General features: G+C 45.1%; 1 protein-coding gene across 4 annotated transcripts in view; it reads left to right on the forward strand.

Annotated features, from left to right (window-relative positions):
* VAC14 (VAC14 component of PIKFYVE complex) overlaps positions 1 to 18,152 on the forward strand; it is a 1,997,670-nt gene that overhangs the window by 436,398 nt on the left and 1,543,120 nt on the right. For all 4 annotated transcript variants that reach the window (XM_069654807.1, XM_069654798.1, XM_069654816.1 and 1 more), the window contains exon 8: positions 7,054 to 7,160. In XM_069654807.1, coding sequence (XP_069510908.1) covers positions 7,054 to 7,160 — 107 coding nt within the window. The remainder of the gene's footprint in view (positions 1 to 7,053; positions 7,161 to 18,152) is intronic.

Raw genomic sequence — 18,152 nt, forward strand, 5'->3', positions numbered from 1 at the left:
CGCATTACGTTTTCCCAATATCTGTATTTTTCGGGCAGGCCCACCACACATGCCTTTCTCCCTGCATCTCCTCCGGCATTTGGCACTCTTTCCTGGGAAAATCTGGGGCAGTTTGCGCAAGGCGAATTGCCACCTATCTAGTAGCTTTATGCCATGCATCTTGTACCGCCAGGCCACTGAAGTTTTAAAATCCATAAAACACGTGGTCCTCCATAAATGATCAGAAATGGTTAAACTCAAATCCTTTTCCCAATTTTTCTTTGCCCTCACTGGGTTTTTAAATCCTACCCTCCTGATAGCTTTTCGTAGATTTATAAAGTTGGGCTATCAGGCCCTTATAATTTACATGTGTGTATAAAATCAAAGGGTATCAATCCTCTCTTAACGTTCTCTACCCGGTTAGGGGCAGAAAGGATTCCCTTCAGTTGCAGGTAAGTGAAAACAGACAGTTTGCCTACATTTAATTCGTCTTCCAGTTGTATTGATTTAAAAGCTTGCTTTCTCCTCAATTGACCCACCAATTTGCACCCTTGCTCATACCATTTTTGCAAACACTGGGGATCCTCCATAGCACCTCGAATGAGGGGGAGGTGCAAAGGTAGCTAAATGGTGAAGGCCGTGTCGAAAGGACATCTTTACTTTTTTCTTTTTTCCAAAGTGCCCATAGTAAGCCTAATATTTGGTGTTCCCAGACTTCAGGAGTGCCTGTTGGGTGGCACCCATAACCACTCACCCATAGTCACTGTAGCTACAATGTGGGTTTCCAAGAAAACCCACCGTCTCCAAGCATTTTCCTTTAAGTGATCTATTAATATACTCAGGTGTGAGGCTCTAGTATTTTTCAAAATGCGGAAGCCTCACCCCACAATCTTCCTTTGGAAGAGCGAGCAGCTGATAGACAGTTCTAGCTCTCTTCCCCTGCCCGAAAAATCTCTTGAGTGTCGTTCTTTTCATGCTGTTTCTGGGGTTTTGACCAGAAGCATATGGAACAAGAATAGAACCCTAGGAAGAATATTAATCTTATTCGTATTTAATCTTCCCATTCAGCACAATTGTATTTTTACCAATTTGTCACATCTTGTTTTTATCTTTCTCCATAATGTGTGAAAATGTGTCTCGTATACATTTCCCAGATCCTTGTTTAGCTGTAGTCCTACGTATTTTATGGTCAATCCCTGTGTTTGAAAAGGAAGGGACACTTCATCACCTCATCTGGGTAACCTAGAGGAAATAGTACCAACATTTGGTCATTTATTTTGAGGCCTGAAGGCAGACAAAATTGTATCAGTGATTTCAAGTTTTCTGGTATGGAAGAGCGGGAATTTTCTAAATGTTACTAGTATATAGTCAGCAATTAGGCACAATTTAATTTCTTTCCCTCCCTCTTTAATCGCCTGTATCTCCAAATTGTCTTTTACTGATTCCCCTAGTGGTCCAAAACTAGAATAAATAGTATAGGGGATCGGGGCATCCCTATGAAGTTTATCTCCCTATGAGGAACTCATCTGATGGCATTCTATCACGATTAGTTGGGCTTTAGGGCTGGAGTATAAAGTATTAATCCCTTTTATCCACCTCGCCCCAAAGCGTCCAGGGCCTCCCACATAGATTTCCAGTTGGCCTGTCAAACGCCTTCTCTGCATCCAGGGAGAGCAATACCGCATCATTTTCATTGTCTTGCATTTAATTAAGTTGAGTGTTTTTCCCAATGTGTCAGCTCCTTGACATCCTTAAACAAAACCCACCTGGTCTGAAGGTATTGGATCGTGTAGGACTACATTCAACCAGGTACTAAGTGTCTCTGTGAATATCTTTGTGTCTGTATTTAGTAACAAGTTAGGGCGATATGAATTACAAGAATTAGAGAAGTTTCCTTCTTCAAAATTATCAATGATAAGGGCCTCAAACAAAAGGGCTTGGGGTCCCATCACTTTACAATTTACTGTTAAATAACCCAGTCGGGAATATAGCGAGGAGATCTGCAAGTTTTGTAAACGTATATAGTGAACCAGTCTACTCCTCAGCTTTCCCAGAGGACATGTTTTTAATTGCCATTCATACCCCAATTTCCTTTATGGGGGAATCTATTTGCATAAACGTCTCTCATAAGGGTTGGGCACTCTAACCCCTTCAAAATAGTTCCTTGTCTGTGATCCTGTAGACCTTTTTGCTTTCTTGTACAAAGCTCGATAGTATTGGGAGAAGCAGTTAATCGGTTTCTTTGGATGAGTAGGTTTTACCCACTCGCGGTCTTCAAAACGGTTGACTTTTCTTTCTGCCCTCTGTGATTGTAGCCTATTTGCTAGTAAGGAATCAGCTTTTTCTCCTTTTTCATAGAACCTTTGTTTTAGACAGCAGAGCTTCCTAGAGACTTCCCCTATTGACGACAATCTAAGCTTGTTTTTTGAGGGTTATGTAATCATTTCTTCCCTACTTCTTCCCTCTTTCGAATTTTCTTTTCTAAATCATGCAACTCTTGTTTTCAAGTATTCTCCTTTCCCTCTTTTTCATGGCTCCCTCCCTGATTAATAAAACCTTAAATGTAGCTTTGGCGGCTTGCTATATCGTGCTGATTTTTTTATCTCTTCACTATTTCTCATAAAGAAGTCCTCTATTTCCATGCTGAGTTCTTCTCTAAAGACTGCAAAGCATGACATTGCAATGCCTTCTGCTATCCCCGTAAAAGATGTCCCCACTCTCCATTGTGAAGGCGACCATCTAACGGTTGGACCATGTGATCTTCCTTATTTCACTGCTAGTTATCCCATATTCTTTACCTTTTTCAACAAATATGTAGTCTATTCATGTGTATGTTTTATGCAGGATTGAGAAAAATGTGAAGGCCTTTTTGCCTGGCTTAATCTCTCTCCATCTCTCTCCAGACATCACAGAGATGGTTTTTACTTATAAAGTGCTTTTGATGGGTCCCTTCATTTATTCCAGGTGTATAATCACGCTCCCATATGGCAAATCTATCTCGAGTCCTGGCTCCTGGCAGGGGAGTATACCAAGCAAATGAAATTCATAATGTGAAGTCCTGGCACGCGAGTACACCAGGCAATTGACAATGCAAGCAGAGCCCTGGCAGGAGAGTATTGCAGGCCGAGGGCATTGCAAAAGTTAACCCGGCAGGAGGGTATACCAGGCAATTTGCAAGCTCCAGAAAAACTAAAGAAACATTGTGTTGGCTGAACTAAGGAAAGATTGGTATGTAGTTTCTAAACCTAGGAAAGATTGGTATTTGTTTTCTGAACCAAAGAAAGACTGATGTTGATTTTCCAAATCAAGGAAAAAGTTGCACTAAAGAGACACTCACAGGAGCTACTGTTTAAATGTGAACCATTTGAAGCAAAGCAGGAAACAAAGGAACTGCTTTTAAAATAAACTGTTTTCACTCTACTTAAAAATCCTGGAGAAGGGAGCCATATTATGGAACCAAGGGCTTCCACCTTGGAGAACATTTTTGATGGAATTATTCTTTCTTCAGTTGTGAACACTATTTTTTGTTCCCGTTTCAGATGGAAGATATTTTCCTTACACGTTTGTATTGTTTTGTTTGTAGTGTGAGGGTGTGAGGGTCGGGATGGGGGGTTTTGGACACCAGGATGATTTTTCAGTTATTGACATCCTGACACAGACACAGATCCTTAGTTTTGGTTAATATGTAGGGAAACTCCTCTTTAGAATAGAGTCACGGGGCATTTTCCCAACCCCTTTTCATTTAATAAACTTCTTTGACAAAAAGATGAAAACCTTGTGTCTGGCTCTCATTTCTGACCCCTCACAAGTACTTATGCATCTTAAGTCATGTCTACACCAACAGTGCCCCATGGTGTTCCAGACAAGGTAACCCATCTCTATTAGCCACCTAACTAGGCTGGTGGTGGCTTTGTCACCAGTGTAATATGGTTCAACAGAGTGTAATCCATTTTACCGTTCTGGGAACCTTTTGACCCAGCCATTCACCAAAATGGAGGTCATCTCTGATTGCCTCGAAGACCCGAGGGTCACATGAGTATCCCTTGTCTCTATGTACATGACAGGTGGCAGCTATCTTTGGCAACTTAATGCCTGTATCCCAGGGCTGAGGCTGTAGTCAGCCTGAAACCAGTTTTGTATGGCATGTGCAGATGCCCGTCTGGTGTGGCATGGAATACTTCCTTTGTGTGAGAGAGCCTTCCATAATGCATCAGTGTGTTTGGAGGTATAGTGTGTCATTAGCTGACCCACCCCTCTCTTTGCATGATTCTTGGTTTGTGATTGGGTTCTTTGTTCACTCACTACCTCCCAAGGGGGATGAAAGAAGACACTCGCCTTGTTTTCCTCTGGAACTCTATACCTGCAATCCTGTAAGGCCTGCTGCTTGAGGAAGGACTGATGATTTGCAACAGCATCTTTTGATGCTTAGAAGAATTTTACAGCAAAGCTCTGCCTCTCCAGAATGACCAACTGAAACACACTGCAGCACCCCTTTCGCCTCGTCGTTGGTGGGGTAACTTGCTCACAGTGCCGGCTGAAAGGGCTCGTATCCCTGAAGCTTCTGATCGTACCTGCCTCACCAGATCAACAAGCAGGTTGTACTTTCCTGCTGGAACTCTGAAGAATTCTCCATGGTTACCAGGGATGCTTCATCCCAGGACATCAGGAAAGCACACTGGCTTCATTTCCCCCTTTTTGGGAAGCTCCAGGAGCCTGTACTGCCTCTGATCATGCAGTCACACAGTTGAACTCCTCTCTTGGTCTTTCTTCTGGGCATTGCTTCTGTCCAGTGGGACTGCACAAGCTTTTCTTCAATATTAGTCGTTCTTTTGTGTTTTCTCAACCCAATGCCATCCTTGGGGGGCAGATACCTATTTTCATGGACAATGTGGGAACCTTGCAGCAACAACTACAGCTGTGATGGGACGACAAAAAGAAAACATGTACTGACTCCTGTAAAAATCTCAAAGGTGTTTATTTTTCAATTTACAGCGGGCAGACTACGATGTTATCAGTATGTTCATTGGGCCGAAGTGGTAATTAGCGCTATGGCCCATACCTCTCTAGTCTCCTGTGAATGATCACCATCCTAACCCAGGCGTCCGTAACATTTGTAAGTGCTGTCATGCAGTAACCCCTTCTTTCTGATGCCGAGACTTGGGTTGTAGTGGTTTCTCTACGGTGTTGGCTGACTAACTCCCTAGGGGCCTTCTAGTTCTCTCTCTCCGATCCCTGATTAGTTTTCTAGAGAGAGTTGGGGAATGGTGCCTTACACTCATCCTGTTAGAATCTCCTGCAAGTCATGCACAGTTCCCCTTGCCCTTCTGCTGTTCCTCCTCCTCCCTTTTAATGTTCTGTCCCTCCAATCTTTCACTCCACCTTCCTTCCTCATCTTCTACCACTTTGCTTCTTTCTCACTTCCTCCACTCACATACCATGACTACCTCCTTCTACTGTCACCATACACTCTCCTCTTACTGCTACTACCCCATTCTACTTCTTTGCTTCTTCACCACTACTAACTCTCCGCTACTACCACTGCCTCTCCTTTACTACCGCTTGTCACTACTACTACTCTTCCAACCACTTCCACCACCTCTCTTCTTACTGCTACTACTGCCTCCTACTGCTACTACCCTTACTCATTTCTTTTTATTACTGCTCACTACCATCCAGTGCTACTGCCATCTCCCCTCTACTCCTATTCCACTTCCACTACTACCTCTTCTCTATTAATACTGTACTACTATTTCTCTCTTTCCTCACATGCACACAATCAGTCCACAGAACCCCTCTCTCCAACTACCTCCATGCTTCTTCTTTCTGTCCCCCTCTGGTCTCTTGGTTATCCTTCTTCCACCTTGTGACCATACCCTACTAACTCACACTGAACATTGTCCCAGTTCCCTATTATGTAGTCCTCAACCTCTCATGATTGGCTCTCTGTCCATACCTAATCTCCTTACCTAGGGGGGCATGTGAGGGTCAGGCTTGAGAGATTCATAAGGGCTTTAAGCCTTGTCCCCTTTTTGGGTCATGCGGCTCACTGCGTTCAGGGCACACAACAACTCAGTCTATAGGGATCTGTTGTCACTGGTTGTTGAGGCCTTATTCTAGGCCTTTATTATTAAAATCAATCCCTGGTAGTTTAGTGGGTCTCCCTTGCTCATGGGCTCCAGCTGATGTTGCCAGCTGGAGCCGTGCTCCTCTCCATGGTGCTGCACCTTCTCGCCGCTCTCCCACGGCATCCGTTCTGATGCTGCCCCCTCCTTTCTCTTGCTGCAGTCCTCCTTCCTCTCCTGGTGCACTAGGAGGCTGATTATCCCTCCATCTTGTTGCGGCTCCGATCGCGATGCCTTCTTCGCAGAGAACGGAGGGGCTGGGGATGGGGGTTGTTGATCTACTCTTGACTCGGATGCTCAACCTAGGAACCACTGAATTGTGAATACATGTCTTCCCCAAGGGTTTTGGGGTTCCTCCTGCGCTGGTGTCACAGAAATCTAATGTGGTTACCAAACAAGCACCCCTGGAAACCGCCAAACTGCTGCTGCAGAACTCCTTATTTGGTCCAAGTGTATTTCTGTCCTAACTCCGAACTCTCCAGCGTTGCTGGTGAGCCTCTTCTCTGTTTATTTTCTTCATCTCTCGACCCTCTCTTCTTCACAGAAGGTTTCCTGTGACTTCCACTCCATCGGAAGTCCAGAGACTGCTCCTTGGGACACTTTTCAAAAGGTTACTCTTTCCCAGCAAAGACTGCCCAAATCCACACAACTGGTCCCCTTGGTGTCTCTTGAAACTTCATGGCCTAGATAGGAAAAGTGCTAGCAAAGACTATTTACTGAACTCTAACAGCTCTTCTTGAAACTGTCTCCCTAACACCATGCTGTCCTGTGAGACCAGCATTTTAAACGGCAATTTTGTTGTGATGGGATTGAAGCTTCTGAATGTGCCCTTCCTGCCATATGTTTAATTCACTTGTCATTTTAGATTGTTATTGCAGATTTACATGCCAAACATTAATGTGGATGAAAATGCATTTGCTGTTAAGTTGCTGACATTGCATGTTTCCCATAGGTGTGAAGTGGCACTTGGAGAGTTTCTGAAAGAGATTAAGAAGAATCCGTCCAGTGTGAAGTTTGCAGAAATGGCCAATATCCTTGTCATCCACTGCCAAGGATCAGGTAAGCGCACGTGCGTTTGTGTGTGACCCGACCAAGAGTGCTCTGCCATTGCCAATGGTTTCTTAAATGAGCCATAAGCACTCAGTATTTGTATTCTGTATTTGTATTTATTATTAAGCGCTTTCTCCAAACCGCTCTACAAAGTGGGAAGACGGTGCAATAAAAACGGGGAGAAAAATGTTACAGCAAACAAGTTTCACTAGGCTGAAGAAAATGTAAATAAAATTTTTAAGTTAGAGCGTAATAAAGTTGAACTTAGGAGAGAAAGTAATAGAGCATTCCAGTATTTGGGAGTTAGTAAGAAGAATAAAGGAAATCGAGACTGAGCACAGGGCAGTTTAGGGACAGCAAGAAGAAATTGGGATTAAGAGGGTAAACAACTGGAGTGGAGTAAAGGGAGATCAGAAAGATGGGGAGGAGCTAGCCGATTAACACATGTAAAGACAATAGAAAGAAAATGAAAGAGAAGACACGATTCAAAAGAGAAGCGCTAGGATAGTGAAAAGAATAAATAGAGGAGCGGGGAGGAAGGGAGAAGAGTGTCTGATTGTAAAGTTAAAAATAGAGCAAAGGGAAGCAAACTGGTAAGCAGGGAGCCCTATAAGTAGGTCAGAACAAAGACAAAGAGAATAGACATAGAGATAAGTCATTTAGCAGTGATTTAAAGAAAGACTGATGTTTTTGCAGATTTTGAACAAATGAAAATCACAGGAGCGAGAAACATTAGAGATGTGGGAGGAAAAAGGAGAGAGAGTGGTCAAAGAGGACTCCGAGATTACAAGCAGAAGGAGGACAGACAGACAGGCAGAGGGAAAGGAAAGTGTCATGATCTCTGCTTCCAAAAGGTCAGGGTTTTCCCAACTCCCTTGGAAGCAGATCCATAACCCAGGTTCCGAGTGCCAACCAGTCCCAATTGGGACCTTTTGGACCCAGTCCTGGCGCCAGTGGCACCAGGCTCATAAATATGCCCAGTCCCAGCGCTGGAAGCGCCGGGCTCATAATGCTTGGGTGGACTTACCTGCAGCAGACCATGCTGCTTACTTGCCTGCCAGTTGAGCCTCTGATCCTCTTCTGTTTGGAACTACTTTTCCTGTTGGGTGGGGCAGGAGCCACTCCCTAGATTCAGAACTCTTCTGGAAAGCAGGAACTCTTTTCTTACCTAGGCGTGGCTGTGGAAGGAGACACCTAAGCACTACAGGAGGCTATTTAAACCACACCCGATGGATGAATCTTGCTTTGCGTTATTCTGCATCCTCTGCAGCAGAACGCTCATCGTGTCTTCTGCATCTGATCCTGGGCCTAAGGAAAAAGGCTTACCATCCTGAATCCAGTCTTCAGCAACACCTATAAAGACAAGAAAGAACAGGTTAGCATTACGGTCTTCAGTGACAGCTCTTCACTTACCTGATCTATCGGCTGTCACCAACGCCTCGCGCTGCATTCCGGCATCTGAAAGACAAAGGCTTACCTACTCTTCGTGCGCTCCGGAGGTCTTCACACTGCATTCCGGCATCTGAAAGACAAAAGCTTACCAACTCTTCGCACGCTCCGGAGGCCTTCGGCGCTGCATCCCGCATCTGAAAGACAAAACAAGGTGCGTTTAAAGACATTGGGGAACTTTAATACTCACGTGCCATTACTCCTTTCCACATCTAACCCAGTGGGTATTCCGGCACCCTGCAGCCGCTCCGAACTTGTACCTGCAAAATAAAAAGACAGAGCGCATCGTGAAGCAGGCAACAAGCGCTTACTTACGTGCTTCCAGGCGCTTCTATTCATCACACGGGCTCCATCTTCAACTCACTTCAGCCCGTCATCCGACATCGCCGGAACCCTGCAAAACAAGAAACATCATCACTAAAGACTTTAAAGAAATTAGAATTACTCGAAACTTACCGTTCGTGCAGTAAACGATGGACAGCAGTCCTCTGAAGTCAAGAGGCCTGCTCCCCTTATCCAGTGAAGAAACTGGTTACAGCACCCTGCCCGGAGGCAGATGGAGAGCACGGCGTTCACTTACCTAAGGTGAGAGCGTTAACCTTTGGGGATCTACAGGAGAAGAGAAAGGGAAGAAGAGAGAGACATTCAATAACCCAGTTCCTTAATCCCATATTTTCTATCTGCAGACATCTTACCCTTCAAGTCAGACATACAGTGCACAGAGGTCCAGCCCAAAGAGCCAGCCGTGTGTTACACATCACCTTTGCAGATACGGTATACGCCCAGTCAAGACCGGCGCCTCTACGGGAATCAGGTGAGCGTTACAGAAAGATGGGGACTAAGGGGAGAAGAGATTGTTGAGGAAGGGAAAGAGAACTTCACCTTTAGAGGCATTTAGATGAAGAAAGTGAGAGTGCACCTAGGCTTGTATTTCAAAGAGGCAAGCAGAAAGAGAAAATTAAAGAGTGGCAGAAAATGAGACAAAGATCCTCGGCGGTGAAGTGAATTGACAAGCCCAGTGAAGCAATAATGGTGGAAAATAGGGAGGTCTAGAGAGAGAACAGAAGAGACCCAAAATGAACACCAAATTGAAGAGGGAATGCGGGAGAGCCACTAGCAGTCCAAGAGCTGGAAAAGCTACAATTAGACAAGTAGGAAAGAAACTATTCTTGGACAGAGTCTGAGAAACCGAGAGAATAGTGGGTCAAGAAGGGTAGGATGAACAATAGTGTTAAAAGCAGCAGAGAGATTAAGGAGGATAAGAATAGAAGATCGGAGTGAGTTTGTGACATACATCAAAGCAGTTTCAGTGGAATGTAAGGGACAACAGTCTGATTGGTGTAAAGAAAGAAGAGAATGTTTGAGCTAGGTAGGGATTTGAGTGCATTAACATTACATATTTTACACTTTCTGATTTCCATGCCTACTCTGACAATATACAGTAATAGTTAACTCTGTGTACTACTAATCTGCCCTCAGTCTACCAGCGTTTTTCTTATCATACATGATCAACCACAGGAAGTATAGCCCAGCTATGAAGATGATCTGGGAAATGCTAAACTATTAAACATAAATCCCCAGTTGGTATGTGTGCACCACAGATGGTCTGCGTAGCATGCTAACTATCTTAACAGCAACATACATTTTCCTATATATTCATAATATTTCTTAAAGTAACCACTACAGGAAACATGCATTGTTTAAGAACACACTTACATTTCATAGCAACACCAATTAACATGATCTGACGTGTGTTCGTGTTTTTAGATCAACCATTTATCGTCACTTTCAATACATCTCAAAGGTGTCTGTTATTCACCGGGACACTGCTTTTCCCTACATGTTTCAGTCCTCTAATCATTAAAGAACCTACTTTATGGTGCATTGCGGTAAGTTAAAAGAACTCCCCATACTCCCTTCTTAGGGTGGCAAGCCACAAGGGACTCGGGTTCCCCTGGTTGTCAACCTTAGAGAGATGCTGTTATTCTTTGGCTCAGCCAAGTGAGCCAGTACCAGAAAGGATAAACCCGAACTACAAGTCCCAGCATGCGTTAGCAGTGCCTAAGCTTAATATCACTGGAGCTGGACCAGAAAATGGTTTCCAAAGATATGATATTCTAACAATAAATAACACCCTAAATAAGCCTGAATCCTTTTAAGATTACCCTGTGCAAGTCAGGGAAATTATCAGACATGGGAGTTTCCGTACCAGCAAATGCAGACACAGTAAGAACCGTGAGGAGATGAGAGAGAGAGAATGCTATCTGCTTGTAATTAAGAAGCACAGCAAGCTCCGTCAAGTTTTTACCCGTGGAGCAATACTGAACGCCATGACTGAGTTGAAATTCAATTCATAAACGAGTGTTGGGTCAGCAGCTTTCTGTGATGTATTTCCAGCTTTGAGGGTGTGAAAGCCCTGTTTTGTTATTTTTATTACATATAATGCTGGTAATTCTGTTGCGGAAAGGAAGGTTTGCTAATTGGACCCCTCTTTTCATAAATACACCAGGCCATAATTATAGTACAAACATGCGTCTTTGCTGGGATAGCATACAGACACCCTCAGCACAAACCCTGCAGTGGCACCCGCCCTGCAGGTTCAAAAGTCATAACGGCAGTCTTGACCACTGCTGGAACTCAACACTCATAGGTGGCTTTTTCATTTTCTGCACCTCAGATACAAAACCTAATTGTATGCTGCATTCAATCTGGTGGCACCTAAATCTTTAAACATAAGCCATGCCTGGTTGTGGCATTGTGCCTGCTAAGAGCAGACAATTATACAACCACAGCAATTTGACCTCACTAGTGTCAGCTATTTGAGCAGGGCCCAGCTTTGACAGAACTGATGTGTATTGGTGTCTGGTCTGTGTCCACAAAGGCCATGTGGAACAATGGTCTGGATGCTGCCTCTTTGATCCCTGTGAAGAAGGTCATCAAATTCCTCCCAGGGCACAGGAGCCTCCCTCAGGAGGTCTCCTGGGAATTGGTGCTTCAAATGCAGCACTCGCCTAACAAAGCCACTCTCACACCAGGGTGCAGACACTCAAGTGTGTCTGAAGTCAGTAGACATTGGAAGGGGATGGAATTATATTAGCCAGGAGGGAGAGGTGGGCTGAGAGAAGGGTTTCACCATCTTAATTTCTGCTGGGACTCGCTACCTTTTCCTGTCCCCACCATTTCTTGCAGGGAAGGGGCTCTGGGTGGGATGTCAGAAGGCAACAGTCACTTGTTACAACATCCTTAATTGCACCCCTTACAGCAGGCTTCCTTTAGGACAATATCCTGTGACATTTTGCCTTCATAAGAACAGGAAATCCCCTCTCCTTTGATTCATCTCTGAACTTTCAAGAATAATAAGAATTCACTGGACCTCTATTGGGGATACAGTTTATGACAAAGTCCTCTTCTGTGTAAGTTAAGACAGAAGGCACCAAAGGCAGAGGAGAGCTCTGCCCCCTAACCATCCCCAAGGTGCAGTGGGGTAAATTGCTGTGGAAGTGCGAACCGAAGGGCTTGCCTTGTCTCGGAACCCCCGGATTGAGGTGCCAAGCAGCCCAGAATCAGTTAGAATCCTGTTTCTCAACTTTAAGATATCTTCTAGTCGGATCAACCACATTTGATTCCTTTGAGCCACCACAGGACCCATCACAGTGCTGCCTTGGTACTCTGTGTAAACCTTGAACTGCTTGCCATACTTCGAGCCATCCAGGCACCGGCTAGACCCATTTTAGCGCACCGACACATTGCAACCTGATCGCAGGCTTTTCATTGTGGGAGCAATTGACTCTGGCGCTGATTCGACTGCTAGAAGCCATCAAATTCAACTGCCTTGAATGCCAAGTTGCCCCAGTAGAGCTATCTTCATGCCACCAACTCAGCCGCTGCCCTGAGCCATTGGAAGCCATTGTCTCGCTGTCTTGAATGCTGACTCAACCCACCTTCAAACCGACTCGATTCCAATTGCCAAATTCTTGATGCTGGCTTGACCTTGGAAAAAGCGCATAGAAGCCCTGCACAATGCTGTCGAGCACCAAAGACTAATAATGAAGTGTCTCAGGTGGCCTGAATAATTCAATCACAATGAAGATTCAAGGATTTTATTAGGGATTCCAACCGAAGTTGCATCGACTGGGGTTGTAAATAATGGACAGTATAGAGAAGCATATGGTTCAACAGGGTGTACCGGCTGGAAAAGGGGTTGGGAAAATGGAGCTAGCGCTGTCCCTCTCCCTCTGTCCTCCCTTGGGATTCCCACCCTAGCCCAGGCATCCATAACCCGCAGTTAGTCTCTAGAGAGAGGTAACCCCTACTGTTATGATTGGGGTAACTGCTGGTTAGTAGCTGGTAGTGTGGGGCTGAGTAGGCAGTTTAGCCACTACTCCTGTCTGTACTACTGCAAATGGGTTAGTGGTGTTTCATCATCTGAAAATTGATCGCAGCAAACTGTCAAACAAAATTGCCTGCATGCGATCCATTATCAGATGATCAAACCACACACCAAATGCGCTCACACCACCGAACCCCCATACCCCCAACTCCACTCCCCTATTTACCTGATTCACCCCTGCAGGGTCAGATCTGTCCCTCTAACGCGGGGTCGGATCTAACGCCGCAGGGTCCCTTTCCAATCCAATCATGTCATTCATTCAAGTCCCAAGAAAAGTTTACAGCTCCAGATCAATGTTATGCCCAAATCTACAATAATATTTGTCTCAAGTTGTTGAAGCTTCAAAGTTCTGTCTCCCCTTGAGAGTGTTGTGGGACATGATTAATAACAAATAAAGTAAAAACACCCAATTTCCCCTCATAATAATCTTGAAAATGTTTGGCAAATGGTTGTGGTATCAGTACTTCGGATTGCTCGAACAGGTTGTTGAATCCTGATTTTCAGTTTGCAGGTAGTACTGCCCACATACCATTTTCTACATGGACAGCAAATGACATAGACAACAAAAGTATTGTTACAAGTAATCGTCTGCTGAATCAAATGCTTAAAACCCACAATAGGATGCTTAAAAGAAGTCATGGGAGAAGCATAGGTACATACTTTGCATTTGCAGCACTTGAAAAAGCCTTTCCGACTGTTCTCTAAGCCACAAAGATGCTCCTGTGCTTCCTCAATTCGAAGATATAAAAATGGACACCGATTTTATTTTTCAAAGATGGAGACTTTCTGAGCGTAAGATGTGGATTACTAAGCAACAAAGAGGATAGATCTTTATCAATCCTTAATACATGCCAATGTTTCTGTACCTCACACATAATGCAATTAGATTGAGAAATAAAGGTCAAATTAGCCTCACATCACCCTCTTTAGCAGATTTTGGCATTTGGTTAGAATGCAAAAGAGGATGTCAAACGGCCATTGTAGGTTTTATATAAGAACTCTCAACCACTTGTTTTGAATAACCACTGTTAGGCAGAAACCTGTGCAGTTCCCTCTGGGGCCACTGCAAAAGATTTAGGACTACAGGTGTTTGGCAGTAAACCCACTTGGTAGCAGTCTGTACCACACAGATTCACTTGGTAGCTGTGGCTGAGCAGTCAGACTTCCCTCAAGAAGAGTTAGGCAGTATACAGAGTATTCACAATAGGTCAAGAGAACACAGTAGAACAAGTAAACACTGACCAGGGCTTGGTGTAAAAGAGATATAATTATTTATTTAAAACCACATCTAGAAAAACACACAGGCACTAATACTAAGCAATTCAAAAACACGGTCACTAAAAGATATACACTCCCTTAAAAGAATATTAGACAAGTCTTAAGTAAAGCCCCACTTATTTTCAGACAGCGGTGAGCGCTTAACGTAGCTGGCACTCTAATAGTTCATTTTAAAAAGGGAGAGAAGAGCAGAGAACAAGTTGAAACAGATCCCAACACTTTTATCAGAACATAACAAGAGGGAAAGGCAAAGTAAAACCGTGAAGTTAGAGTTCAAGCGGCCGGATCCACTTTCAGAGGATCCAAACGAAATGTGTCCAAGGTCACACGGTTGCAGTGCACAAAAATCTTGTAAAGGTTCAAAAAGGAGTTGGACCAAAGAAAGGGACCAGTTAGAGGGTCAAGGCGGCCAGCCCAGTCCAGAAGGTTAAGGGGTTATTATTGCCTTGTAGCAATCTTTAGAAAGGGAGGCCTGGCGGACACGGTACCTTAAAGTGGTGAGAACGCTCCAGCGGGGGCAGTTGTTCCTGGCAGCGGGTGCAAGTCGGTGCTTCGTCCAGGGGAAGAGGGGATCTCGTTGTGGAGGAAGACAGGAGTCCGTTGCACTGCCAGGGAAGAAACCAGCCGCGGAGTTTCTCAGGTACAAGGAGCTGTTCAGTGATTCGCGGTTCAGTGGTGAGTGGCTATCCGGCCGCCGGGGTGCTTGGCACAGGTAGTTCGACCACAAACCGGGCTGGGGTGCGAAGAAAGGAAGGTAAACTGGTTGTGCCCACCAGTCGGGGGAAGAAGCCTCTCCAGCCGGGAGATCTTCTCTGTCGTCGGGAAGTGGTGAGTCGGTTCTGCAGGGCTCCACCGGTTGTGTCATTGTGGTAGGTCGGCTCAGCTTCTCCCTCGTCGGATTCTCAGGTCCTGTGGTGACTTCTGAAGTTCCAGTCCCCAAAGCCCTGCTTTTATGCAGAAAACCCCCATTCACTCAGCCTAGCTGTCAATCAAACATGCTAAGTGGTGAGCCGGCCGGCTCACCACTTGGGCCAATCACACAAGAGTGCGACTTGAGTTCCCAAGGTAACTCAGTCCAGGGTGCCTAAACCCCCTCCCACACCCCCTGTGGTACCCAGACAGAGTGGCACCACTTTTGGAGGCTTCTGTGGAGAAGCCCGCCGAAAAGTGGAACAAAGGGCTCGACTTGGGTTGGAGTCACAGAAGAGAACACAAACGCCATTTTAGAATCGAGGCTTGGCAAAAAATACCAACCGGCGAATTAATATTAATTAAATAAACTGGCGGTATGTTCGAGGCTATGAGAATTAAATAATTAAAGTTGGTAGCCTCGAACAATGGGAAAATCCCATAGGAAAATATTCGCGGTCGAATATAAAAAGTAGTTTCCACTGCCACCAGCCAAAACTCGATCAGGGGGGACGGAGACGTGCCCCCTCGACTAACAGACCCCAGGGCAATCGAATTGCCCCGACCAGTAGGTCCACAATATGATGGTTTGTACTGGTTTCTGTTACTAATTTGGGACTAGTAAAGCCAATGGTGACTTTACATGCCCTGGGAGACAGTAGTCCGTCCCAGGGTATGGAGTCTATGGTGGGGTGTCACTATGACACCCCTGTGTTACTGCACGGAGGGTGCTGTGTAACACACATAGGAAAAACACGAGACCCTATGGAGTAAAGGACCCCATAGCCCATAAAACACATTACCAGTCAAAGGAATACCATAAATCATGTCCAAGAGTGGGAGAAAAAGAGTCTCACTCTTGGCAGGAGGAAAAAAAAAACAACTCCAGAAATCCAGCAAAGCTGCTGGGGGACTCACTTGGTTAGGGAATTCAGCCTAAAGAGAGAATTCTCCCTAACAACCACGCATTGCAAAAGTATTTGCCATAGATGAACATGCTACATCAAAATCTTCAATATATGTACAATTCCGTCTGTACCTAATAACTTCACCAACCGGGATGCTGTTTATACAACTACGCCACTGATTGCTGGTGGCATGAATAGGCATATTTGAACTATTCGTTTTTTTTTAAAGACAGTAGTATGCACCCCTAAATTGTCAAGTTTTACTGCAACATCCAAAAATATAATTTCTGATTAACTTTGGGTCTCCGTAAACTGTAGATTGATATGATTCAAAATAAATCTTTTGAAAAATTCTAACCAGTTACATTCATCTCCTCTCCAAATAATAAACAAATCATCAGTGTATCGCCACCAGGCAACCACTTTATCTGTGTACTCCTTGCTAGCGGAAGACTAAACAATGGTCTGTTCTCACCATCTCATTGTAAGATTTGGAGTGGAGCAAAAGTACTGCCCGTGACAGTCCCCTGATCTTGTCTGTAGAACTTATTGTCAAATAAAAATGCAATGTTGTTCCAACAAAAACAAAACATCTCTACAATCATTTCTGTGTGTGCCAGAACATTTGAAGAACAAGACTGAAGAAAATGTTTAGCAGCTGTCAAACCAACATTGTGCTCTATAGATGAGTAAAGTGATACAACATCCAACAGAAGCCCATCCTCCAGTTGTATTTCGTTCACATGTTTGAACAAATCTGGAATATCTCATCCTGTCCTCGCTCTCCTCTTCCTTTAATATCTTTCAGCCCCCCTCTGGCTGCCTCTCCCTCTCCTCCTCCTTTCTCCCTTTTCTCTCTGATCACACCTGACAATGTTTCTAGACAAGTCCGATCTATGAAAGTGTTGTCCAAGCAGGGGCTTCCCTGCTCCTCCAGAACCATCAAGGACCACATCGTCACCCTCGCTCCAGCCTTGGCCGATTTCTGCAATCACTCTTTTGACCTGGAACTTTCCCCTCCAGCTAGAGCACTCCCTTGTGCACCCCCTCCTGAAAAACCCTTCCGCCGATCCTTCCTGTCTGGCAAACTACAGCCTGATCTTTATCACTCCTTTCTTGGGCAAACTCCTGGAAAACCTGGCCATCTCCCAGCTTAGTCTCCACACCAAATTTGTTGGTTGTCTCCATGACCATCAGTCTGGCTTCAGATCAGCCAGAGGCACGGAAACTGATCTCCTGAATACCCATGAAGATCTGCTCACTAATCTCGATCTCCTTCTGTCCTCATCCTCCTTGATCTTTCCTCTGCCTTCAACACGGTCAATCGTGCCATCCTGATCAGTCCTCTCCATGAGAACCTGTGCATCACGGATCAGGCCCTGGTTTGGTTGACCACCTTCCTCCTGGACCGACCCTCCTAGGTCCAACTTGGGTCCTTTATGTCCACCACCTCTCTCTCTCCATGTGTGGTGTTCCCTTAGGGCTCTAACCTTTAGCCCTGGCTTTTCTACGTCTACTTGGCCCCTTTGGCCCACCTCATCTCTACATTCTCCTCTAACTTTCAGTGTTATGCGGATGACATTCAACTCTCCTTCAGGCTCCCCTCAGCCTCCTCTCTCGCTCATTCCTGACTGTCTATTCATGATTCAGGAGTGGTGTGCCTCCAACGATCTCTGCCTTAATGCTAGTAAGACTGAGATCCTTCTCATCGGGACCCCTGCTGCCGCTTTCCCTCTTTCATTTGGTCGCCCTTCTTGGGCACCCTTCCTGCACCTTCCTATGATGCAAGAAACCTTGGTGTCCTCTTCGACTCCACTCTCTCCTCCTCTCTTCACTTCACGGACCTCGCTAAGAAGTCCCACTACTAGCTGTATCTCCTCAGGGGTATTCTTCCTTTTCTCACTTTCCTTCAGAAGCCCACTGTCTACAGAGCCCTGTTTCTCTCTAGGCTGGACTACTGCAGCAACCGCTTTCTCAATCTGCCTTCCTCTACTCTCCGCCCTCTGCAACTAATCCAGAACAGGACTGTAAGACTTGTCCTTCGCCTCAATCCCAGGTATCATATCT

Source organism: Ambystoma mexicanum, chromosome 1p, assembly GCF_040938575.1.
Source record: "Ambystoma mexicanum isolate Mex_15411 chromosome 1p, UKY_AmexF1_1, whole genome shotgun sequence".
NCBI lineage: Eukaryota > Metazoa > Chordata > Amphibia > Caudata > Ambystomatidae > Ambystoma > Ambystoma mexicanum.